At 41.5% G+C, this 27,416-nt stretch overlaps 1 protein-coding gene across 2 annotated transcripts in view; it reads right to left on the minus strand.

Annotated features, from left to right (window-relative positions):
- The window catches only part of PKN2 (protein kinase N2), a 107,707-nt gene that overhangs the window by 23,170 nt on the left and 57,121 nt on the right, over window positions 1-27,416 (minus strand). The window contains exons 2-5 of one of the 2 annotated variants that reach the window (XM_075833260.1): window positions 10,311-10,608; window positions 4,869-5,023; window positions 4,011-4,131; window positions 1,506-1,651 (exon numbers count right to left, since the gene is read on the minus strand). In XM_075833260.1, the coding sequence (XP_075689375.1) occupies window positions 1,506-1,651; window positions 4,011-4,131; window positions 4,869-5,023; window positions 10,311-10,608 (720 nt within the window). Of the gene's footprint in view, window positions 1-1,505; window positions 1,652-3,992; window positions 4,132-4,868; window positions 5,024-10,310; window positions 10,609-27,416 lie in introns of both variants that reach the window. The other variant, XM_075833259.1, reaches the window with a different exon arrangement.

The following is a 27,416-nucleotide window of genomic DNA, read 5'->3' on the forward strand; positions in this document are numbered from 1 at the left end:
ATTCAACAAAAACAGTTCAAAGAACATTCCTAGAACTATTTTTATTCAATAAAGGGTTTCTGCATTTGCAGTAAAAACCTGAAGTCAAACCTGCATGTGTATATACAGTATTCAGTATGTGTAAACCTTACCTAAGATTCAATGAACACACATGTGCTCCAGATTTCAATTAGTAAAAAACGGACTTCACTTCTAATATTTACTCATAGGATAATTACCAACCAAAATAAATAGTTTTAAATCCCCACAAAAAGAGAATGTTTTATGCAACCTGGTGAGTGATCTTTATTGAGCGCATTATTTAAGCCTACGTATAAAAGTAAAGTGCTTTATCATAGATCTGACTGGAAGAGGTGGGAGGGACCTCACCTAAAATAAACTTTAAAAATCAAACACTACTCCACCCAAGAAAAATGCCAAACCCAACTGCACCCGAGCTGTCAAATTCTGACGTATCCTGTATTAACCATAAGTAGACCATGCTGCAATGCTGACCGTAACACAATATCGGGAACATCAAGCTTATATCTATCACCTTCCCACAGGATATGGGGGGGGCTTCACCTATATCTAGAACAAGGGTCCCGAACCCCCCCCCCCCCACACCTTCTTACTGCACAAAACGCAGTGAGGAGGTGCTTGAATGGAGTGGTGGTCGAACACGCATGGTGTCGCTCCATTCAAGTTCTATGGGGCTGATGGAAACAGCAGAGCGCTGTACTCCGCTGTCTCCGTGAGTCGTAAAGACTATGATTAAGTGGCACCGCACATGCTTTACTGCCACTCTGGCCGTGCAGCACATTTGTGGCGTAACAATTGTGGTTGCACGACTTGGCCCCATACATTTTCCCAGCTTCTGGTGTATATTATAATAAATTTGTAAAGCTGCAACTTTATTTTTATTTTTTTTTACTTATCTCCGCCCAATTTTGAGAAAAATGTTGACAGTGGTGAAAACACCCCAAAAGTCAACATTTTTACAGCAAATTGCAACTTTTGAATTGTTTGCGACTTTTCTACACCAGAAAACTGGCGTAGAAAAGTTGCTATAATCCTACCACCGACGACTGTTTCAAGATTTTTGAAAGCTCCTGAAAGAATTGCTTGACGCAGAACAGTTCACAAACTTGAGTGATTATAATAGCGCATGGAAGGACCAATACATTCTTAGTAAGTACGGTAATGTGCACATTAGTGTCAGAGCTTCCAATTTAGTCTTCAAATGGATCCTGACAAGACCCAATAGACATATTTTGGGAATGCCTGATTGGTTTCCTTCAGGGTTGCGGTATTTTTAACGGAAGAATAGCGCTATTGTTGTAAAAAAAATAATGGCAATATGAACATAGGCGAATAGTTGCAGAGAAAGGCTTTACACAAAAAAATAATAAAACGCCTAAGTCTGGTAGAACTTTGTACTGCAAAAAATACAATCTAGATCCAATAAATGTCAAGCAAATTTTTATTTTTATTTTTTTTAGCTTAAAAATATCACCAGAACTTACTTCCGTAAGGGCTTTCCTGTCTGTAACCTTTCCAGATCCTAGCAGCTTCATAACGTTTTTTGCTCCTTCTGCTACTGCAAATTCTATCCTAAAATGATGCCGCAATTCTTCCATTCGGAGCTCAAGTGGACTAATCACAGGTTTTGCTGAAAGCAGTGGAAAAAATATGTTAGATGTATAATAAACAGTCCCATTCCGAATTTAGCACTATATATGCAACAAGCGATGACAACAATGGACGAGAGCTCCTCAATCACTACAATAAAGAGGGGAGACTTCAAGAAAGGCTTGAAAACTCCTGTCCTCCAAGCATAATTTTCATGGCATGCAGTTGCAGTTTGCGTGAAACCCAACTATCAGGTCTAGAAGCACTCCGACAATTTATTTCTTTGCAGCTCTGATACTCCTCCCAGCTCCACCCGCCTTGTTCCTCTGTATATCCCCCCCCCCTATGCATATAGTGCTGCTGAAGAGATCATTTCTGCTCTAAGAGACCAGGAGTGCAGTGATATAATAGGTGTCCATATAATGATTAGCTGAAGGAGTTCTAAAACTCCCATCACACGGTCTATACAATCTGAGAGTGCGGTGTGCAGATTCCAGTGTATTTCTATGAGATGCAGCTTCTCACTGCTCTCCTCTGCATCGTGCTTGCAAGCTGACAGAGAAAAATCTATCACAAGCAGGAAACAGTCTAAATATGCATCACATAGGAATACACTGAGACTCTGCAGTAAGTACATAAGTTTTATGTCCCTTATCTATCACTTTCTGCACTTCGATACGACCCAGAACAAGTTCGCAGCCAGAGGCATGATGGGAAATGTAGACTGCATTAGGGGAACCATATCAGAGGGAAAGAAGGAACCAAGAGGGAAGACAACCCATAAATGATACAACTAAAACCAGTATACACAAGGAATACACAATGCCTCTACCTTATTCTTTTATAATTAGGAAAAATATCTGGAGTGCTTCTTTAAAGGTAATGTATCAACAGAAAATGACTTCTAGTTTGTCAAAAATTGTTGAGGCAGCAAATTGGTCAAACAGAAATAAAACCTGAATTAGAAAATCAAATAATCATATTATATCCCCATACAAATTTTATGAAAGTAAAAACATTGTAAAAAATGACACCCAGCACTTTACACTCAGGAGCACCTTCGTGCACTTTTGAGTCAAAATGTAACATTGTTTAAAAATTGCATAAAAAGTCATGTTTGTGGCTAAAAGTCTGACCCAAGGAGAGCTAGAGACGCACAACACCTCCTAAAATTAAAAAGTTCAGGATGTGCAGAGCTAATCCATGACACTTATGTCTATATCTACATGAACCTCCACGAAATTATAAAAACCGAAAAGACCAAAAATCTCTGCAATCCAGATGCCGGTAAATATTCGAGTCACAGAGTCCTTTTACATGTACAACAACTGCTCATCTTCTTACCCCTGTACTGGGGGGGGGGGGGGAATAAGACCCGCTAAATGTGATATCCTCTCTAAATGGTAATTACAGCCATGCAAAAAACAGTCAGTGGACCAGTGGACGTATCAGCTCAAAAACAACCTCTCCTGCTACCAGTTGGCATGTGTCTTCTCATCTTAATAGTAAAACGAAACTTTTAAAGAAACTTTCAACATGTCAGATCAGAAACTAAGCGGCACAGCGATCACCCGAGCTATTCTGAAGCTTCGTTTTAGCGATCGGTGGGGGTCTCATCACCCGTTTAAAACTTCTGACAGGTCACTATGAAAGTTTAGTTTAGTTACCTTTTGACCGAGCATTTGTTATGGTAACGCTGGTGATCTACAATGCCAGAAAAAAAGCACTTTGACGAGTTGCACTGTATCTAGTAAAAGATACACTAATCACACAAGGAATACGCCATCAATACCCAGAAGCAATGACCCCTTTTAATCTATTGTAATCTTATCCTTGCCAGAATGAGGATTATTTCTCTGCTATAAGGGTAAGTTTACACAGAGTTTTCTGGCACTGAGTTTGACGTGAAAGCCGCGTCTGAATCAGCGCCAAAAATGGCCCAAACCTCCCCCCATCGATCTCAACCGGAGGCAGTTGTTTTTTGCCCAGGCGGCTTTTGGCTACACAGAAAAAACGGCATGCTCTTTTTTTTTTTTTTGAGCGGTTTCCACCTTTGAAATTAATAGGCGGCAGAAAAACCTGCGGCGCTCATTTGAGCCATTTTTTTAATGTGTTACTTATCCCGCAGTTGCTGAATCTAATGCAAGTACCGCGAGCAAAGAAAGAAAAAAAAAAAAGCGTTAAGACAATGCTAGCAGTTTAAAAATCGGCCTCAAAAATTCTTCGGGAGTTGAGGGAGATTTTACTGCCTGCAAAAAAAAAGAAAAAAAAAAAAAGAAACACATCTCTGTGTGAACTAGGCCTGAGGGATCAGGACAGACATTTCCATTACTACACAAAGACATTGGATCTGGACAATAAGTAAAACATAGCGTATGTACATTTTTCTGAAGCGTTACCATTGTCAAAGGACATTTCATTGGTTTGCTGATTCGCTTGAAGAATTTGCATGCGTATGACTTCAATTTTTGTTTTGCTGTCTTGAAGCATTTGCTGGGCAGTGCCGAGCAGCTTTCTGTCCTGTAAAGAGATATCAATTTAACACTGAGGTATTTTACATATTGATCACAAGCAAGATAAATTTCCCTTAATTTTTCCGTGATTTGAATAAACATATGTAGATCATAAACTGAACTGTTTGGCGGAATTCAGACGGGTGGTATTTACAGTACAATACATGTGAATAGGGTTTTCAAATCCCCATCCACATGTGGAGGAAAAACATCCATGTGGATGCAGCAGAATTTTAAAACGGTCGCAAAAATGCGGTGGATATTCACGCTTTGCAATGCAAATGTGTCAGATACCAAATTCCAGGAAACGTCACTAAAATATAATAGCAGAACAAAAAGGAAAATTATTACCCCGACATGGATGACCTTTCCACAACGTATCGATGACATCCCATTTGTATCTATAATTTTACGAGGGATGAGGACAGAAGACATCGCCTCGTTGAGCATTTCCTTCTTAAGGATAGTGAACAGATAGCAATAGAGGAAGGAGTCTTGTAGCGTCTACCACCTAAATGTCTGATGACCCCTTATTAAGCGGCTACTTCTCGGTGCTTCTGCTACATATTCCATCATTTACAATGTAAAAATCGGGAAATTCAGCAAGCACGGCTGTAATGTAGCAGATTTACTCTGACACAGGGGGGCTGCTGCACATGTACATCACTGAACGCTGGCGTAAACATTACTTTATAGCAGTTCAGATTCTTTTAGTAACATAAACCCAATCACATCTTGACTTACTTTTGAAGGACCGTTCGAGTACGTCTGAATCATGTTTTCCGCTCCTTGCTTCACTTTCAGCTCAATGTCTAACTGCTTCTGCAACGCGGTCAGCCTTCCATTACTTGCAGCTGAGCCGGAGTCACTTTTTGGAGTGTCGGGTGTCCTGGGACAATCTGTAAATGTCAAACACATAATGAACATAACATTTCTGTTTAAAGGAATCGGTCTTATATATTATATTCCACGTAACTCCTTTTCCAGCAGCAGAGGTTACAGGGAACCGGTCAAAAGTTTTTACCCACTTAAGTGGTGGACCACGCTCAGTCTGGGTCATGCAAAGACCTTTCTAAATGTACGCCCTTTTGTCCTCAATAGCACAGCATAACTTATAAAAAATGTTTCAAAATGTCCCGCACCGTATGCCTGAAGTGTCTACTGGGCGTATACTCCGCTTAGAAGTGTCCGGTGTTGTCCGCGCTAACCCAACCCATAATTCCTTGATTGACATCTCTTGCGTCATCCCCACTTGTCTAAACCTCATGCTTGCGTCACACAGCAGTGACCCAGCACCTGCACATGTTAAACTCCCTGTTTTGGGCAGAGGCTTCAATTCGCTTCTGCATTCAAAGCTTTAGAGGGGAAATCAATGTAAAACCGTGATTACCCGAAACGTACATAGGGACCATTGTACGCACAGAAGAGAATTGAAGCCCCTATCCACAACAGGGAGTACCCTACGCGCAAGCACTGCTCCACTGCAGTATGGTGCGGGAACAAGTCAAGTATACACCCAGCGGACACTTCAGGCCTCATTTCCATACGAAGCAGGACATTTTAAAGCTTTTTATTAAAAGGTATGCCATGCTACTTGGGACAAACAGGCACACATATAGAAAGGTCTTTACATGAGCCTGGGTGTGGTGTAAACCACTTTAGGGGGCTAAAAATACATGACATGTTCGATTTAATAAAAGCATCAAGCTGAAGGACCTGTTAAGATTTGCATTACAAGGAGCAACGGACTCCAAAAGGACAGATTAATACATACAAGAGAGACCAGCACGAAAGTGCCGCAGGCAGTCATAAGAAATTATACAGGAGCCGGATGCAGACTACAATATTAAGTTCAGAATAATGGGAAGCATCGCCTTGTGTAGAGGGGTAAAACAAAAGGACGACTGGTGAACAGACCACTGTCCCTACACGACTCAAAAGACCGCAGTCATCCCCAATATTCCTTTGGATCTCACGTCACAATCAGGAGGCTTAAGGTAGCTGAAATATGGAGAGCTGTTTCATGGGGTCCACACACTGTCTATAGAGCTTCTTTAGAAGAAGTTTTTGAAAAAACAGTTATCTTCCCAATTTAACTAATAGAAGGGTTGCATGGTCAAGAGTCAAAACTACATTTTATTTTTTATTTCCGATAGGGCGGGTACTTTCCAAATGGAAAAGAAAATTAAAAAAAAATACAAGGATTAAGGATTAAGATTGTACCAAACGTCTCACAGCTGAACACTTGTGAAAGTGACAAATCATACTGAAGATCAGTTACACCTGAATTTTTAAGTGGAGTTATGCTTTAAGAGGTTATGTACACCTTTGAAATATTTTCCAACTTTTTGAGATACAGCTGTATGGTACGCTGATAAATGAATCGGTCAGGTCCGCGGGACTGGTTTAGTGTCAGCGGGTCCTGGGTCTCTGACATGCAGGATTGAGCCGTTACCGATCACATCTAAGTTCACAACTTAGATGTGATAAATTACAGGTGGATCCTGCGCGTAACACGCTAGGCTCGCTTTCACTGAACCAGTCAGTCCTGCGGACCTGACGGATTCAGGTCTTGTCACAAGATACAGTTGCTCTGTATCAAAGGATATAAAAGCAGCTGTATCTCAAAAAGTAAAAATAATTTTTTAAGAAGTATTTTGAAAGTTGCACCAGTCACACTGATCAACACTTCTTTATAAAAATAAATAAATAAAAAAATAAAAAAAAGTGATTTCAAAAAGTGCACATAGACTTTAAAGAGGCTCTGTCACCACATTATAAGTGGCCTATCTTGTACATGATGTGATCGGCGCTGTAATGTAGATTACAGCAGTGTTTTTTATTTAGACGTGAGGTTTATTCAGAATCCTGACAATTCGGTAACGTTTCTGTGAGATTTACAGCAAGGCAAGCATAATCTCATTTTAAATGACAGTTTACAGCGTAATCTCGCGAGATTACGTTTGCCTTGCTGTAAATCTCACAGAAACGTTGGCGAAGTGTCAGGATTCTGAATGCACATCACGTCCTGGCTGGAGGTAATGTATATTCACTGTCAGGACACTGCAGTAACGTTAGTGTTTGTGTATGTGGCTGCACATAGCGATATAGCTATATCGCTATGTGCAGTGTAAATGAATGGATAGAAGTGTATGTCGCTGATTGGTCAGCGTCATACACTCCTCTGTACAACGCCCACTTGGCCAAAAAGTAAAACACGCTCAGTTGTCCATTGAGAAACTCATTAGCATAAAGCTAATATAGGTCATAACTCCGTCAAAAATGATCATTTTTCTAAATAAAAAACACTACTGTTATCTACATTACAGCACCGATCACATCATGTACAATATAGGCCACTTATAATGTGGTGACAGAGCCTCTTTAAGAATGAAAAATGTAGGACCAAATCCTGAAAAAATATATGCAAAAAAAGTATTGCAACATAAATCAGAAATAAAACAAAGTCTTATGTACTAAAGCGGTCTTCATGACATGGCCTTGTAATCCATAGCAACCAGAATTCAGCTTTCCTCTTCAACCCTCACTACTGTGGGAAGAGTTCACATACTAAAATAGCTTTCCGAAAAAATTAAAGATCTAGGCCGGCTTACACAAAAGGGATTTTCGTTCAGATCTGAATTAGCAAGCTGACTCAGTGGTCCCTTTACAATAAATATATTAGGAAAGTGCGTTAGAAATCTACAACTCTCAGGCTGTGTTCTCAGGTCACTGTGAAAATGTGTTTGTTCTTCTCCCGCAAACCTTGGCAGAAACTTGCAATTTTGCAGCGATATTCGTAGCAAAAAAATAAATAAATGCATTTTGACCAATAAAGAAGCTTCACTTTAACCTTGTTTATGTCGTATTAGGCCACTGATCAGCTGCATTATTAACTCCTTAATGACTGCCCACCGTCTTGACGGCAGGCGGTGTCTGTCCTTCGTCTACAGCTACGTCTTTTGGCGTCGCTGTAGAGGAGGCTGGTGAGCGCTCCTGCTCATCCTCTAAGCAGGAGCTGTAACTTACAGCTCCTGATCTTAGAGCAGCCTGCTGAAGACAGCTGGGGTCGGAAAACATTCGGACCCCAGCTGTTTAACCCTTTGATCGCCGTGGTCCGTGACCACGGCAAGATCAAAGGGACTCCCCACTTTGGTCTAGTCATCGGAAACCCGGTGACGTAATCAAACACCGGTGAATCCCTCTGTAGTCAGCCTTGGGGACCTACAAAGGACCCCAGGTCTGTCTGTTCAGTAAGCCTGCTGTTCGGGCGCACTATGTGCTGCCCTAACAGCATGTGTCAGTCATTATTTTGCATAAAATATATTTTATTGCCCGTACACTAAATAAAAAAAACTACACATATTAGGTATATAAATGACCATAATAACCTGAAGAATTAATCTAACGGGTTATTTAGCGTGAAACGTGAACGGGATAAAAAATAAAGAGAAACTATGCCAAGAATCGCTTTTTCTTATATTCACGGCATAAAAAAAAAAAAAAAAAAATCTACCTCCAAACTATGAAAAAAATAATAAAATTTCTCCTGCATAAAACAAGGCCTCATACGGCCACGTCAATGAAGAAAAAAAAAATAGTTATGGCTGCTGAAATGCAGAGAGGTAAAAACTGAAAAATGTAGCGGTCATGAAAACCTTTTCAGGCCCGGTCATTAAGGGGTTAATAAGAGAACACTTTAAACATAAAATCAAAAACTGTTCAGTCTAATCCTGAAATCTCAGGAAAGATCGCCAAATCTTAAGTATCCACTCACTGATTTCCTCTTAAAATAAGGGACAGACCTGCCGAAAATACCAAATGACTCATTTGTACAGATGGCCGAGCTTCATCCAAGACGGATCAATAAGTACACAAAAGTAACCTTAGAATAAGAATAAACGTCAGTTTACACCAGCCAATCACCACTTTTTTGTGAAGGTCAATGATAAAACAATCGCTGACTCTAGATGACGACACCTTTATGTTTAGGATATATGAAAAAGTATTCCATATAAACAGTGAGTCAACAAAAATCTGGATTATCAGACAGGAGATATAGATATCCATCTATCTATGAAATTACACAGATAGATAAGATTAGATAGATTAGAGATTAGATAGATGAAATTACATAGGTTTGCCCATGGATGTTGTTATTAATTATTATTAGGGCAGCAGCAGAAATCTTGACAACCACAAGTAATTAATACAGAAAGTATATTGGAAAAATTGTATAACTTAATTATACAAACAATAATTTGCTAAAATAGGACAACCCCTTTAAGCATTTACCCCCTGAAAAATGTAACACTTTGTGGAGAAACCTTTTGTGCCAAATACAGATGTAAGTCTCTTAGGGTATGTCTCGCTTAGCGCGTTTTGACACTGGGATTTTTGCCCTTTCTTTCAGGCAAAACTGCTCCAACTCCTTCAAGCTAGGCCTTGTTCACAAAGTGCAGACTTGCTGCAGATTTTACATGTATTTTTTAAGCTAAAACCTGGAACGGAATTTAAACAGTAGAAATATATAAAGGAAGACCTTATAAGTCTGGTCTCCTGGTTCCAAAACCTGCAGCAAATCGGCACTGTGTGAACAAGGCCTTAGATGGGTTGTGCTGGTGTACAGTAGTCTTCAAGTCATGGTCGGGGCTTTGACTTAGCCTTTCCAAGACATTTAAATGTCCCAGTCTCAAATCTCTGGCATAGTGAAACAGGTTTTCCTCAAGAATTGCCCTGTATTTACTGCATCCATCTTTCCTTCAATCCTACACAGTTAAATGACACAGGACGTGTGCAGGTCAAGTGACTGACGCCATGTTTATCTCCTATTCTGTTAGCCTATGAGGCCATAGTCCGGACACATCTACAGGCCATATCATCCCAATGTGCAGAGACCGTCTACTGCACTGAAATGAAAAACTATTTTATAAGGCTGCCAACATGAATTTAAAATAACGCTCACATTGTACTTTTACTAGCACTGTGGACCCCTGTCTTTGCATTAAATGGTAGAATCCCATGAATGTGTCCTGTATAGAGAATCCATGGGCTACCCGAATAGAACTCAACATGGCATCGATCACGAAAACTGCACGTGTCATGCACCCAAAACAAGTGCTACGTCAATTTACTCCGTAGTCTGTTGTGTTTTAGTCATAGACATAGCGGTCATATACCCCATACCTGGCAGATCCTCGGCTTCCTGTACAACTATGTGTGCGTTTATTTCCTGCAGGCTGTTATGCAGCTCTTCTAGTTTTTTGTTGGATTTTTTTAATATATTATCCACATAAGCCAAATTCTTTTTATCCGTCGTAACTTTGCGTAGGTTTTCGGCTCCTTCTTTAATTTTAAGTTCTTTTCTAATTTCTCGCTTGATCTGGTCTTTTATTTCATCCAAATTTGGCTGTGACAGAGGATCGGAAAAATCTATTTTCTGATTAATACCCATGGGTTCAGGAGCTATGTGGCTTCTGGTGTCCTATAAATAAGAAAAAAAAAGTCAGTGGGATAACAAAAAATAAATAAATATAGTGCACGTTTGTAACATAGGGTTTAGAAAAAATAAATGTTCTGTACACAATCTAAATACTCGAAGGTAACCACCACCACCAGGAGTTACCAAAACTGTGAAAGCATAAAAAAAAAATAAAAAAATCCTCTCATGGTACTCGGTGCTATAATGCAATGGGCTCATACAATGACAATGTACGCGCAGCCACAAATAAATTATAATTTCAGAAGAAAGGCCGCCTTCTATTCAACATTCATTTCAAGCCAGTTTCTCCTGTGAACAGCTGACGAAACCTTCAATGAATATTTAATAGATCCGGATCTCATATTCCAGGCTTCACATTTCAGAGCATGCTCACGAACATTACACATACAAATGTAAGAACAAAATCCCATAGTAGTAGGATATCTCCTTCTAGGGACCTTCATACAAATCCAGCGCTTTCAAGTATAAAGTCGCTTTGATAGAAGTTTGCAGACTATACAGGGACTGGCTTCATTTATCTGTGGTAATGACCTGAATATACTGCCGGGTTGCCGGGGGATTTTCAAATTCCCTGCAGCTTCAATGCGCAGCATCTCCGGATGTCATAAACCGCTTACTGCTGTATACTGGCAGATAATAAAGGGAAGCAGCAGGTAATAAGTCCCTTAGGTGATTTAGGTCTCATGCATGCAGCAAAGCAATGTGACAGAGCGGCAGCACAACATTGCTCTGCATTACATATGCCGCCTCCGCACACCGGTATACAACACCTTCCTAATACAGCATGCAACTGTTTTTTAGATTAAAAACAAAAAAAAAAATTTTCAGTATGAAATCTGATAAACAGTTACAGTATGGACCCATAGATATGGGCACCATATTACAGGCTTGTCCAACACATCTATGAGACAATCATGTGCATGAGGATTTAGGGTCAGACGTGCAACAACAAAACAATTTGTTTTATAGACACACTCATTCAGTAATATTCCCATAGGTTTCTATGGCAAAAAGTGCGTCCTTACAGAATAGGTGGCATTTCCATTTGACAGAATTTAGTTCCACTGGCTAGACTATATATAGAACTTATCACATATTTTTAAACAAAAGGGAGTCTGGAAAATAGTTCCTAGTGTTGTAAAGTATACGGTACTTCTAGAACAAGCAGAGCCCTGCAAGAGCCGGAAAACCAGGTTACGTTGAATGGATCTAGGCAAATCTTTATTACTAGGATTAGAGGAAAATAAGACGACATTCATTTGCATTTACCTTAACTATACAGCAGGGGTCTTCCACTGGCAGACCGCTGTTCAAAACCCTGACCGGGGGCGCCAGTTGTCCGGCCCAGTGGCATCACCAGGCGGATTCCTGGGCGACTGCCACATTCAATTGCATCTGCGTCTACAGGACGCAGATACAATGGATTACTATGGCGGTGCAGGGAGCTATCAGGTCCCTACTCTGCTATTCATTAGGCCACGTTAGACCTGCTGCCTATAAGACGCTGGGACAGGATCCCTGCGCAATGATGTCACTGCATCACGCCAGGCTACGCAAGGGTCCCATCTCAGCGTCTCATAGGCGGCAGGACTGAGGAGGCTGTGCAGCCCTGTTTGTTGTGGGAACGGGACTAGGCGAGTACAAGTTTTTTATTTTTTATTTGTTTGAGGGGCACTATCTACGAGTGGCAAAAAAGCCTCGGATCTCTGCCGCAGATCCACAGGTCAGCATTGCCTTAGGCAAATTTGACCCTATGAATATAGCCTGACTATTGGTGTTCAGCTCGGACTTTCACTAAAAATAGTTGAGTAACCCTGCTATACAGGTGGATTCAGCTTTTTATGTAATGAATAAGCTCACAATAGCCATAACTGGGTACAATTCACCAAGTTGCTATTTACAGAGCATCCTACATGAGAAGTGATCAATCCGGTTCTCTCTCCAAAATCCTCAAATCATGAACGGTTTGTGTGTGCGTTTTGCGTATGTGACAACAAATGCTCCAGGCGCAAACATTAAACAGGTCCATAGACCCACGTCAGGCAAGTAGATATAATTGCTATACCTTTTTACCGTATAGGAAAACACACACACACAAACACAAAAACACACACACACACACACTTTATATAATTAATTTATATATTCATTTATAAGGACCAAGATAAGGAAAAAATAAATAAAAACGTGGGTCGAAAAATGACTGTTGCCTTGCCGCGCTGGAGTCCTGGGTTCGAATCCAACCAAGGACAACTCTGGTTTCCTTCCACACTCCTAAAAACACACAGTTAGGGGATTCAGATTGTGAGCCCCCCCTGGGGACAGCAAATGACAACTTCTGTACAACACTACAGAATATGTTGGTGCTATATAAACTAACAGAAATATACAAAGAAGTTACTGAATTAAAGATCTCACTAACAAATCAAAACGTAGCCCTTTATCTTAAAATAGTCACTAAATCATATCAGAGCATTAGTCAGCCCGGGCGTAGTACAGAGCAGAGGAGTCAACGAGAATGAAAAAACAAACCTATTAATCCGGGAAGCATCTGAACCTGATTAATACAAAACTGCCCAACTCATACAGATACTTAGGCCATATTCACATGTGGCGGATTTGCTGCAGATTTACAATGCAAGGGACCTCTGCAGTCAGTCACTGGCCATTGGCTGCTGCAATGTAAACAGGGACCATGGTTCTCTAAATCTAATTATTGAAACTAAAATTAAGTGTATAATAGATTCTCAAAAATGACAAAAATGAGAGGATAGAAAAGTCAAGCGGTTTATGTCGTCTTTAGTGATCGTGGTGCTGCTCTCAACCGCGTTCGTTGGAACACTGTAGCAAAAATTGAGTGTTGTCATCTTAACACCTCAAACAGAAGCAGTTCCTTATCCCTGGCATTATTACTACTACAAAGTAATGTAAAGGATAGAAGAATAATTAGGAGGCGTCTCGCCAGGACTACATCATTTCCTTCTCTGTTCCTCTCGAATCTTTACAAGGAAACCAATCAGGAAAGTGTTTTTTTTATCATGGGAAGCAGCACCAGTGGCCTTTACAGAGGAAAATGAGCATAAAAGGAAAGCAACACCGTAAACTAAATGTGTACATGACGTGTATAAAATACATACATCAAAAACTGCACTGTGTGAACATGTGTACACCTATATACGTCCCAAACACACAATTTGTGTATCAAAATCTCTCTAGACACAAATTTATCCAAAAATATACTTTATTATTCCATAAATATGGCTAACCCCTCCAAAAAACAAACATACATAAAAATGAAAACATACTTAGGGTATGTTGACACAGAGTTTTTTGACGCGGAAACCAATCCACAAAACTCGCCAAAAAACGGCCGAAAATGCCTCCGATTGATTTCAATGGGAGGCAAGGGCGGTTTTCTCGCGGGTCAAAAAAAAGGGACATGCCCTATCTTCGCGCGATTACGCCTCTGACCTCCCATTGACATCAACGGGAGGCAGAGAAAGCGTATTTCACTGCGTTTTATGCCCGCGGCGCTCAATGGTTGCGGGCGAAAAGACTGGAAAAACTACGCGAAAATCGGCGTGCAGGCAGAGGAAAATCTGCCTCAAACTTCCAAACGTAATTTTGAGGCAGATTTTCCGCCTGCAAAAAACTCAGTGGGAACGCGGCCTTAAAATGATAGCTCTACGACCATCAACAAAGTGCCAGCATAACAATAATAATTATTACGATCATATATTATGCAGCAGGTTTACAAAAAATGCAGGGAGAGCATATAGTGAACCTCTGTCCCAAATCCCCCTAATAAAGTCCATAGCCTATACAGTGATCTGCTAATGGAAGTATATATGCACAATTATAAGAGGCATGAAGTGATCTCAATTACCTGTGGCTGGCATGATGGCTGTCAGTGGTCTCAGAGAATATACACCTCGACTGTGTGAACCTGGCCTTTAGCTTGCTTAGCAGTAAAACTGCAGCTACCATTAGGCCTCATGCACATGACCGTGTTCTGTCTGTGATATACGGATCGCATGTCGGCTGCATTTACAGGACCGAACACAACTCATGATGCTAGGAGCCTGGCTCCATGAACTATGTATGACACTAGATCTCCCAGCCTCCACGTAGTCCTGCGGGGAGGCAGTGAGCATGAGGCCTTACGCTCGTGTGAATGTAGCCTATCAGATTCACGCACGTGAAAATCGCGCGTGAATCTCGTCCGTTATGCATCAGTGTGCTTTGCGATTGGCATGCGTTATTCACGCACTCACAAAGCACATTTTTTTTAATTATTATTATTTTTAATTGAATAGAGGCGCAAATCATGCATCGCCCACTAATGTGTGTTCGTGTGCAGTGCGTGGTTTTCACGCACCCATTGACTTCAATGGGTGTGTCGGTGCGTAAGAACGCACCAATATAGGACATGCAGTGAGTTTCATGCAACGGACTCTCGCTGTGTGAAAACTCCTGCATGTGTGAACGGCCCCATTGAAATCAATGGGTGCGTGTGATTTCCATGCGCAGCACACGGCCATTATTCACTTTCATCTGAATGAGCCCTAAGGCTACATTCACACAACAGTGAAAACGACAGTTTTCAGAACAATGTAGTTCTATGGGTGTATTCACACGGCCATTTTATTTAACGGCAAGTGAATATTAACAGTCAAAAAAATAGGACACGTCCTAATTTTGGCAGTTTTCACGGTCTCACGGCTCCTATAGAAGTCAATTGACTCGTTTTTAGCAGCCATTTTTCAGGAATCAATCCCTGTAAGGGATGGTAAAAACGGATCCTGGCCAAGGACCCCCCCAGACACAGCGCTGCTTTGAGCGCGGAGCCTGGGGAAGCCCTTGACGTTACTGGACAGTGATAATGTCGGGCTTTCAACTATGAGTCCCCGGCCAGAGCATCGCAGGATCTCTGGACTCCTGTCTTGGGAAAGCCCTCAACGTTACGGCCCATATATAGACAGTGATGTCGAGTTCCCTCTGACCCTCCCCCCTATGTAGAAGGCACCCGCCCATGTAGATACCATAGCACCCCCCATATAGATAGCGCGCCTCCCCCATGAAGATGGCACCACTGTAGCTACCAGTAGGACCAAAATCCCCTCCAGAGCCCGGTCTGCCCGGGGATTCCACTCCTAAATGGAGTCCCTAACCATATATGGACAGTGATATCAGGGGCTCTACCTATAGTGGAATCAGGAGCAGAACAAGGGAATAACGGAAACAACGGTTCCGTTGCACAACGGACACTGCCGGCGGCCAACGAAAACCAATTCCTTTAATAAGTTCCGTCAGCATACCAGGTCTGTGATTATACGGGAAAAAATAGCGCAGCATGCTGCATTATGGTCTCCAGTAATCTCGGCTGGATCTGCAACGGAGACCCCGAACGGAGCCTCCAACGCAGATGTGAACAAAGCCTTAGCCATCACCGAGACAGTGGAAACTTTAGTAAATACCTTTATTTTTAAAATATATTACCCTCTCCCAAAATTAGGACCGCATCACCCTGGGTTTCACCCTTTGATGTGTGCTTGTTGTCTAGGGTTACAGCCACTGCTGATGGCCAGGGTTCTCAGGAGTGTGACTCTTGGTGCATTATCTCTCAGCCAGACCACCTGTCCCCAGCGCAATAAACTTATATGGATGGCTCCAGGTCATGTGCAGTAGATCTGGAGGTATTAAATTCAGCTGCACCACACACTTCGCAGTAGAGCCCTCATAAGGGCTCTAAAGCCAACATTCAGGCCAAGTGGCACGATGACATTACATGGCCTGTACAGTTGATCAAATTGATAATTCCCACCCAGCATATACAGCAACTAACCAGAGATTGGAGGGAAGCGGCGGCCATGAGAGGGAGGTAAACGAGGAGATGGGACAACCTCTACAGCATACAAAGACATTTTAGATTACTGTATGCTTGCTATTTCATGTAAACATTTTGGGGTTCGGTCTTTTCCTGTTCCAGCATGAGAGTGCCCCAGTGCATAAAGCGGGGTCCATAGAGACATTGTTCGATAACTTTGATGTGGTGGAACTCACATGCATTTTAAGCGTTTTAATGGCGCCATCATTTTTTTTATTTTGTGAAATTCTATAGAGAAGATTGCGAAGAAAACAAAAACAAAACAAAAAACAAAAACAAACACCCACCAGAAAAATACGTTTTTTTTTTGGAGAAAATCTTTGGCAAAAATCAGCAGCAGCCACTGATTTCTGCGGAGGGTTGAATAGAAAAACACTGCCAGGAGTTAGGTGTGGAAATTAATCCTCAATGTGTCTTTACGGTGCATTTACATGCTGAGGGTTTTACAGCATTTCAGGCACTGGGGCAACTTAAGGCAGGTTTCCGCAGTGGCCAGATGTTACACTGTAGTGAAAAGGAAATATACATATATATTTTTTTATTTATATATTTTTTTTACTTATTCATGCCATATTGGTTATGTTGCTTTTTTTATGGTTTTGATGCAGGTTTCCCCGTTGACAGAGAAAACTCTAGCTTTAAAAATTGCCATAGGTTTTTATGTCATTGTGACGAGAGATTGTCATCAAGTGCTGTTTCTCAAAGATCCTCTTCAGCCGGGTTCCCACGTAGTGTAGACGCTGTGTAATTTTTGCAATGGAATTCTGTGCGGAATGAGATTTAGAAAAATTTCATGCCCATGCTGCTGAAAACACCCGCAGCGTAACCGTTAATAAAATCGACCTGCGGTGAAATTTAAATCCGCACCATGTCAATTTATGACGCTTTTTTGTTTATTTTCTGTTGCGAATTTTCCCCATTGAATTCAATGGGGATGCAAAACGCACAGCAGAGCGCCGATTTCGCCGCAAAAATTGCAACTCAGGGGGGAAAAAAATAAAAATACTTAACCAGAACTCTCTCCACCTTGCTGCAGAGACTGGACTCCTGGGATGACGTTTCATCCCATGTGTCCGCTTAAGCCAATTACAGCCTGCAGGGTCACATGACCTGCAACGCCATATTAGGAGGACAGACTACCCACAGAAAAGAGGGAGAGGGGGGTGGGGGGGGGGTGGGAGTATGAACTTTTTTTTGGGGGGGGGGGGGGGGTCTCAAGCGATGTTTTCCGCAGTGGAAATTCCGGCTGAAAAACCGCACCACGTTTTTCGAATTTTCCAGGTCAGATATGCTGCAGTTTTTACGCAGCGTATCCGACCCGTAGGAACCCAACCTTAGGATGCTAAAATAAGTTTAATTTAGTTTACCCTGGAAGATGTTATGCAAATATCCCTGGGCATCTCAGTACAACTAGCAACAGGGAAGTTGTAGCCACTGCAGGACTCAGAAAAAGGCCTGTTGGAAGATGTCAGGTGATCGATCGCCTTAGTGGCGAACAGGTAAACGACACACTGGTGGCTGATATAACCAAAAACCCGGATAAAAACTTTCAGCGTTTCTTCTTGACATGCCTTAATAGGGCTTATTATAAGCAACTATATAAACCAACTCTATATGGCTCTTGAAGTCCATCTATGCAACAGAAGAATTTTATAAAATACAAACGCAACATAGAGCCAACCACATGTAGCTCTACAATAGGATAGAAGAGAGATCTACCTTCTACTATATGTGTATAGAAAAAAACAACATCACTGGAATAAAAACTCTCCCGCGCAGATAATGGACTACTGGCGTTCGATGAGAATGTGCATATTTCCCAGCTGAGTAATCGGCCTTCTGGTATGAACCAGGTTAAAAAGCCGCATTTCACAAAGAATTTACATTTAGCCATGTTAGTAACCCAAGCGTCCCGATTTGCAGTTACTGGAATAGATTTATTGTATAAAGACACAAGCGGTGATTCAGATTTCGTTTAAATCCAAGGATTCAGACCTGAACTTAGTAGACTAATACGTCAGACTATGAAGTCTGGGATTCCTGCTGCCAGCTATTTGTTCTCAACTTCTACAAGCCAATACGAAAACCAGAACAAAGTGAGAATTATAAAGAACGTCTTAGGTTTTACAACTCAGACCTTCTGCTGCAGGGGAATGGCGCACAACAAGCCCAGCTGCTATTCTCCGAAAAAACAGCAGGTATGTCACCAAAGAGATTCCACCTAAAAATATATCCTAAAGACGAATGATTCACATAAGTCCCCTAATATAAAACAAGTTTCCCGTAAAATCCATCTCCATTTACAGTCAAGGCAATCACAGGGTGATTTTTTTTGCAAGTTTTAATACAAAAAAAAACTAAACTATTGGTGGAAAAACAGAGGCAAATAGCCAATGTGCCCAAAAAATATTACTCCCATTCACCTCAAGTTTTTGCCTTTGTGTTTCCCAACAAACACTCTCAAAGTGCCCCAATGGCCTCAGTCAGTCCTGTTTACCTTTTATTTTAGGTGTGGAATAGAGAAGTAGACTAGGCTTTTCCATACAATAGTTTTTTTGCAAGATCCCAATGTGCGGTATATGGTTTTTCATGTGGGAGCAGATTGGTGACGTATGCCACTGTATAGCATAGGTTACAGGCATCCGATAAATGTATACATGAGCTTTATTAGAATTTAAGTTATGTCATGAGCTTTTCGATATGTATATTTTAAGCAGATGCCATAAAAGCCTATAGGGGACAGTTGCCACTATAAGACTTCCATCACAGCCTAGGTTTAACAAATACGTGGAGAGATTTTCCCAGCATATATGCTAAACCTAGGCCATAAAACGTGATGTAAATAGGGCCTAATGGGTATCCCTCCAGTTAAGGTGTAATGACGAAATTCCATGAAAAATTCTAAATTCCCATCCATCCCTAGCGTTACATATCGGTCACGATTTATGATTTGTTTGTCCAAATGTGATGCATAATTAAACATGTAGTCTGCTGAAAGGGAATGGCATAGGATTTAGGGGACCTACCATCATACTTGAATGCGGAATATTTTATATCTATACAGACACATATAATACATGTATACATAATATATAAGTATGTATACGCCCCCGACATACACACAATAAGGATGCCCATGGCCACCTGTCACGACACACAACATGTAGTCCTCATTTAATAAGAAAACCTTTTTTGAAGACACCGACAGCTGCTCCTTCATTTCTCCCCTGTAGTGCTTCCTTTTAAAGCTCCTTAGAACAGATGTCCAGCTTACCTTATTAAAAATTATCTCTTCAATATTTATAGAGCTGGAGAAATGTATGAAACTGCAAAGTAAAGCGATCTACTGCCAGTAGAGACGAAAGAGGATATAAAATACAAAGATTAAACCAGCCTCTGGCACATCGTGAAATATTTGTAATTCATCTTAAAAAAAAGAACAGTGCCCCGCTATCAGCGGCACAATCCAGTCTAATATTTTCTCAGTCATTACAGACCTAAAATTGGGATTTTGCATTGTTCGGCTTTATTATGTTCTCCCCACCTACCTGTAGACGTACAGAACTCCATGTGCTGCTGTACAACGCGCAGTCTGAGTCTGTATGTATCGATCTATTCTGCCCTAGCAGCAATGCCTTTTTACAAAATTGAAAATGTATAAATAAAAAATTGGCCCGAAAAGGTTGTAGTTCTAAACAAATCCACACAGGACATCAAAAATTGGCAACAATGCAGAGATGCAGCTTCGCTTTGTCCAGTTACCTGGGCAGAAACTAAATGTACAGAAGATTGTCGGAACATCCACTGGAGCCACGTTTGTCATGAGCGACACTCCAACTTTACACGTCAAACAGCGGTAAATCCAACACATCAGATTGACTTTTCCACAGATATCTGCCTTGGATCAGCGTCTTATTGTCACACTCTTTCGGGTCAGAAAGAGGCACCGACTGTCGGCAGCAAATTTTCTAAATCTGCCTTCATGATCAAATATCATCACTGGTGTGTTGACAGTTTAACCCCTTAGTGACCAGCCCATTTTAGGCCCTAATGACCAAGCTATTTTATTAGTTTTTCTATAGTCGCATTCAAAGAGCTATAAAGTTTTTATTTTTTCGTCTACATAGCTGTATGAGGGCTTGTTTTTTTGCGGGATTAGTTGTGCTTTTTAATAGCACCATTTTTGGGTACATATAATTTTTATATTAACTTTTATTAACCTTTTTGGGGGGGGGGGATTATAAAAAAAACCTGAAATTCCGCCATTGTTCTATGCGTTTTTAAATTGACGCCGTTCACTTTGCGACGTAAATAACATGTTACCTTTATTCTATGGGTCGGTACGATTACGGCGATACCACATATGTGGAGGTTTTTTTATGTTTTACGACTTTTGCACAATAAAAACACTTTTGAACTAAAATTATTTGTTTTTGCATCGTCGCTTTCCAAGAGCTGTAATTTTTTTATTTTTCCATCAATGTAGTGATTTTTTGGGCTTGTTTTCTGCGGGACAAGACGTAGTTTTGAATGGTACTGTTTTGGGGTGCATGGGACTTATTGATTCATTTTTATTATGACTTTTTTGGGGGGCAATGGGAAAAAATTGCAATTTCGCCATTGTTTTTTGCGTTTTTTTTTACGGTGTTCACTTTGCGGTTTAAATTACATATTAACTTTATTAATGGAGTCATTACGGTCGCGGCGATACCACATGTGTACTTTTTTTTTTTTTTTTACACTTTTACTAAATAAAACCCCTTTTTATGTCAAAAAATTGATTTATTTTTTTACTGTAACTTTTATTAATAATCTTTATTTCACTTTGATGACTGATTTTATTAGTCCCACTAGGGGACTTTACTGTGCGATGTTCCGATCGCTGCTATAATGCTCTGGTATACTTCGTATACCAGAGCATTATTGCCTGTCAGTGTAAATCTGACAGGCAATCTGTTAGGACGTGCCTCCGGCGCGTCCTAACAGGAATATGTCCAGGGCAGACCTGGGGGCTTTTATCAGGCCCCCGGCTGCCATGACACCCCATCGGAGACCCGCGATTTCATTCGCGGGCTGCCGATGGGTGACAGAGGGAGCGAACTCCCTCTGTAAACAAAGTTAAATGCCGCGGTCGCTATTGACGGCGGCATTTAACGGGTTAAACGGCCGCGATCGAAGTAAACTTCGATCGCGGGCGTTGGAGCAGGAGCTCAGCTGTCATCAGACAGCAGAGCCCCGGCTCCTGCCTGCACGGGAGACCCGTGCAGGACTTAGACTAGGCTGACGTGAAAAGGCGTCAGCCTAGCCTAAAGCCCATTAGTGACCGACGTAAAAAGGCGTATTAGTGGTCACTAAGGGGTTAAGGACTAAGCTACAGGGACAAAAATTTTTTTATAGCTACAACAAAAACCAGCAATCGATTTGGAACTTAATACCGTATGCTCATGGGACTTGCTACTTTTTAATTGATAATCACACTATCACCATAGTTTAGTGTAGTTCAAGGTCTAAAAATCGCTGAGTAGCTAATAGAAATTTTTTTTCCTCACTATTGGGACTTCAGATGGCAACGAAGATGGTTGCCAACACCCCCAAAAATTTGCGAATGGCAACAAGAATTTACAGTTTTGTTGCCATTCGTGCCTAGTTCCGCCATCGGTATATTTTACACTATTAAGTTACGGCAGAAATATCAGTCGATGAATCTGCCTTCAAAATCTTAAATCACGGTCACAAGGGAACGATACCTGGCAAAAAACTAGGAAATGTGGTACTTGTAATTAGCCAGAACCATTGGCTCCTAAATTTTGCCATTTAGGAACCAATGGCTCCTACATAATTTGTTGCTTTTAATCTTGAGCACTATGCTCTATAATGGGGAAAGAGATCATTCGATAAAAAAAAAAAAAAAAAAAAAAAAGTAAAACAAATGCTGTTTTTTTTCTTTTTTTTTAAAGCCTTAAAAATAAGCAACCAAACATATTATCCTCAATTAAATCAGCAACGTTATATAAAACAGTGCGGCAATTCAAGAGCTCCAATGCAATAGAAAACACTTGTCTGAGAGATTTCACGAACGAACTAACACGGACCTCACTGGAAATTAATGCTGGAAGGTTCTTCAGATTGTCATGAGTTCAGCTTTCAAAAGCTAGCGATTCTACTATGTGGCTGGTTCACAGACCTATTTAGCAACATTCCCACCTAAAAAAAAATCCAGACGCGATTCACCTTCTGTGATGGCTCCTGAGAGAAAGTGAAGATTGCTTCTTAGTAAACCAAAAGGCCCATAACATTGCAAATATGGACGAGATTGCTGAAACCTGCCGTAGCTGGCACCACCTCCACTCCAACCACCAGCACCACGCAATGCTGTAGAAACATCCTGCCACTTTTTGGGGTATCCCATGGTCCGTCTAATTCCAAAACCATGAAAACCAGATGACATTGTGGTTGGGTCCAGAACACAATTTTGTACTGTAATTGTCCAGTAGTGAATGGAGCAACAAAAGTCACATGCAAATTGTACAAACAACCACCACAACGCACGACCATTTGTAATGCGCTATTCTCAAAGCGCAGACGGGAAATAAACGGATCAATCTTATATATTGTTCTGTGTAGATAGCGCCCCAAGCTGAACGGGCACATTTGAAACGAGATTCAAAATGCACCTAAGGAAGCTCTCTCTAATAGATCCAGGTAATAAGTTCCAGAGAGTGGGGGCTGCGTGACAGAAGGCTCTGGCTGCACGTCTTATGGTGGATCCTGGGTACGGACAGTCTACTCATACCGGTTGATGTGAGACGATGAAAGAACTACCGACGCCCCATGTGCCTTTCCAAGCCGCTGGGGCCTAAGTTGTTTATGGCTTTCAGGCCTCCTGCACACGGGACAGAAATGCTCCACAGAGTTTATACAAGATAAATGTATATGCCGCAGATTCAGATTCTGCACTGCAGGTCAATTACCGCACTTTGTTGTTTCTGTGGATTTTTTCCGCAGTATGGAGATGAGCTTATTCATATCTCTTCCTCTTTGCGGCTACTGTAATACACAGCATTTCTGTCCCATGTTCCAGGAGGCCTAAAGTTCAGCCAACTAATTTTAAGTTAGTCTCTACACTAGCCGCCCATAAAATAATGATAAAAGGATTGGTTTTATGGGAAAACTTCAAGGTTGTTTGGTTATAAACCTAGATGCAGCATTTTGAACTGAAGGGAGTATATTGCTTTGTCTGGGAGGTCTACGTATGGGGCATTACAGTAGTCCAGCCGGGCGGTTACAAAGACGTGTACCAGGGTTGATAGATCTTCTGGGGGAATGAGGTTTTTAATTCTTGCAATAAAAGTATGAAGATTTAATAATGGCAGATATCTGGTTCCTGAGAGACCGCTCCCCATCAATAACTTCAAAGCTTCAACCATGTACGGAATTTGGGTAAAGAATTGTGTTTCCAAGGACTAGATGTGCAAGTTGACATTTTTTTTGCCGTTAGGCGCTGACCTCCGAGCAAAAGAACTTCACTTTTAGCCAGCTTGCATTCATCCATTCCTGTAGTTCAGCTAGGCCGGAACTTATAGAATGGATCATTGACTCTGCGGGATAAGTAACAGGTATAGCTGAATATCGTTCACACAGAAGTGGTATGCCAGCCCATGGCTCTGGATTATTTTGGAAACGGTACAATGTAAGCTGCAAACAGCATTGGGGATAGAACCGAGCCATGTGGTACTCCATATTTTGAGGGAACTGGTAAGGAGGATGATTAGCCAAAAAATACTCTTTGTGCTGCCAGCCATGACTTTGGGGCCAATTTATTTTAATGATTGATGTGTGCTTAATAGATTGAAAGGTTTAGTGAAGAAGACGTTACCTGTGGGGAAAGTCCCATGCACTGCAGCGTCATTGGCGCGTGAACAAAGTTTGTACATACACGATGCATTGAAGGTCCAGTCCGTAAAAGTAGGTGATATGCGCATGCGGGTCGAGATTGCGGTCATATACTCATTAGATAAGGAGAGACATAACGACCATGAACAACCAGGGAGAGCCAAGCACATACAGGTCGTAACCTGGGGAAACGAAAAGTGAAGAGAGAAATGGGTTGGGGACTGGTAATTTCGATATTTTGCTAGCAAAGCGCAGAGAAATTATGATTAGTTTGAATGTTTGTTTTTTTTAAACATTGCCATTGACCATATTAAAACGGTCACTGGAATACCCCTGTAAGTCAATGCATTAAGGGGTTATTGTTAAATGCTGCTAAAAGATCTAACGCCTCTTGCACATGACTGAGTTCAGGCCATGAAAAACAGTCCGTGTCTCGGCTGGATTTCCTGGCCCGACCGTGGTACAGGTGAACAGGACTCCTGACATCATAGACATTTTATGATGCTAGGAGTCCCTGCCGTTCTGTACTCTATCATAACTTTGTTCAGTACGAAACAGCAGTTCCGTGAGGAGGCAGGGACTCCTAGCATCTTAAAATGCCTAGAGTTCCGTTCACCTGTACCGAAGTCGGGCCGGGAAATCTGTCTGAGACACAGACCGTTTTTCACGGCCTGAACTCGGTCGTGTGCAAGAGATGCAAGGCTGGATTCACACGAGCACATTATGTCCGTAATTGACGGACGTATTTCGGCCGGAAGTCCCGGACTGAACACAGTGCAGGGAGCCGGGCTCCTAGCATCATACTTATGTACGATGCTAGGAGTCCCTGCTTCGCTGCCGGACAACTGTCCTGTACTGAAAACATGATTACTGTAAGGGACAGTTGTCCGGCAGGGACTCCTAGCGTCGTACATAACTATGATGCTAGGAGCCCGGCTCCCTGCACTGTGTTCGGTCCGGGACTTCCGGCCGAAATACGTTCTGTCCATTACGGACGTAACATGGTCGTGTGAATCCAGCCTTAGAGTTGGAGGATAAAGCATGCACGCTGGTCTCTAGCAAGGATCGCTGTGCTCGGCTGTTACATTCAGTCCCATGTACTTTAAATGGAGCGGCAATGTGAATGCCCGGCCACCGCTGTCTTGCAGCTTGGGGAGGGGCGTGACACCCCTGTTCTGGTGATCGGTGAGTGTCCCAGCAGGCAAACCCCCACCGATCTAGCATTTATCACCTATGAAAAATGCTTTGGGCTAGAAAACCTTTTTTAGGTTTCAATATTATTGTTATGTGAACTATTCATGTAATTATTTTGTGTTTTGTTTTTTTTATACCAGAATGGAGATCAGAAATTTTGTCCATGAAGCAATGGGCAAGTTCTTGACTTCTTGTCGGGATGGAACAGCAGCTCTTAGGCTGCATGGATACAATAATTAACGGTGTGGAACTGCGCTTGCCTGTTGTGGTTTGTGTTTGGTGGTACCCGAGGTGGAGGCCCAATGAGATATTGACTTCTGGGGAGTGACTATTCAAGTTTCTGTTCTTTTTTGTGTGTGTTTTTATGGTCTCTGATCAGGCATGTTGGATTTGTTCTCACGGAAGATCAGCTCCTGGCAAAAGAATCTGGCAGCGGCTTACTGCCCTCTCCCCACTGAATACACGTGCACATGTATGTTCTCTTTTTGGGTGGGGGGGGGGTGTCGGGAGGAATAGAAGCTGTTCCGCCGACAGCTATCTAAGGTGTATGGCCACCATTAGTGTCTAAAAATGTGTTAGGCTAACCCTTTAAACTAGGGTTGTCCCTTATATCTTGGGGAGATCATCTTTCAAGAATCCTCTTACATACAAATCACAGGATTTCAAAAAAATTAATTCCTTGTTTTTCCCACAAAAGGAAAATATTTTGTGGAGCAACAAAAAAAAAAAAAAAAAGTCACAAGAAATTCCTATTACACAATTCACACAATGTACATTCCTATGGGCCGCAACTGTAGAAAACCCCCATTCCCCTAAATTGACTATTACTGGTATGGAATCTGCAACAACAAAAAATCCACACAACCTGCTGCGTGTGAACGCTGCCTAAAGTTCTCAACCATTATAAGCCAATGGGGTCCGCCAGGCGTATTGTTTTTCCATCATGTGACAGATTCATCACAGAACGTAGTTGAGTTTTGTTTTTTGCTCCTATGATGGAACAGAAAGCTCTTAGGGCCTATGTGAACCTAGCCTCAGACGGCAGTATTTTGGTCGGTATTTGTAAGTCAAAACCAGGAGTGGGTCCATAACACGGAAGAGATGCGAATCTTTCCATCATGCTTTTTCTCTGTGTAGGTCCCACTCCTGGTTTTGGCTTCGAAATACAGATAATGTTTAGGTCCGTATTTTCTAAGATATGGAGAGAAACAAGTCACGTGTGAGAACATCGTCACCATCTAAAGAAAATCTCTTAAACAAGTTTAACAACTTGTCAGTAAACGTACATCTTCCGTCCGCCAATTACTTGTGTGCTCTGAGAATGAATATCCAAGGTGCTGATTAAGTGGGTTAAGGAAGTCTCATGTAAATACTGGAGTAAAGATGCCAAGTGAGTGGGAACAGTGCTACCGATCAAGTGAAAACACCGCACAAGTAGCAATGGCCCCACCCTGCTTACAACACTGCATCAAGTCATCGCTTTATCTTCAGTCTTCGAGATGCACCGTCAGGGTAACAAAAAAAAATATTGGATTCTGAAAACAAATACACATTTTGTTTCCTTCAATGTTGGTCTATATATAGAACTTGTGCTGTGCCATTAAATAGTCTTATGTGCTTGGTGTCTGTTAGGTACGGTCTTACAAAGCATACAATAAGCATTGTGATCATTTTATGTAAACTCAGACATAAGGGTCTTCATGTAGAGTCCGTATACACCCATACAGGAGCACAGAAAGTAAAAGGACCGCCACCCAATCTGGCCATTTTTCATTAGTGCTGTGTAAACTGTAGTAGAAATGCAAAAGATTCCTAA

The sequence above is a fragment of the Rhinoderma darwinii genome, chromosome 7, assembly GCF_050947455.1.
Source record: "Rhinoderma darwinii isolate aRhiDar2 chromosome 7, aRhiDar2.hap1, whole genome shotgun sequence".
Classification (NCBI taxonomy): Eukaryota; Metazoa; Chordata; class Amphibia; order Anura; family Rhinodermatidae; genus Rhinoderma; species Rhinoderma darwinii.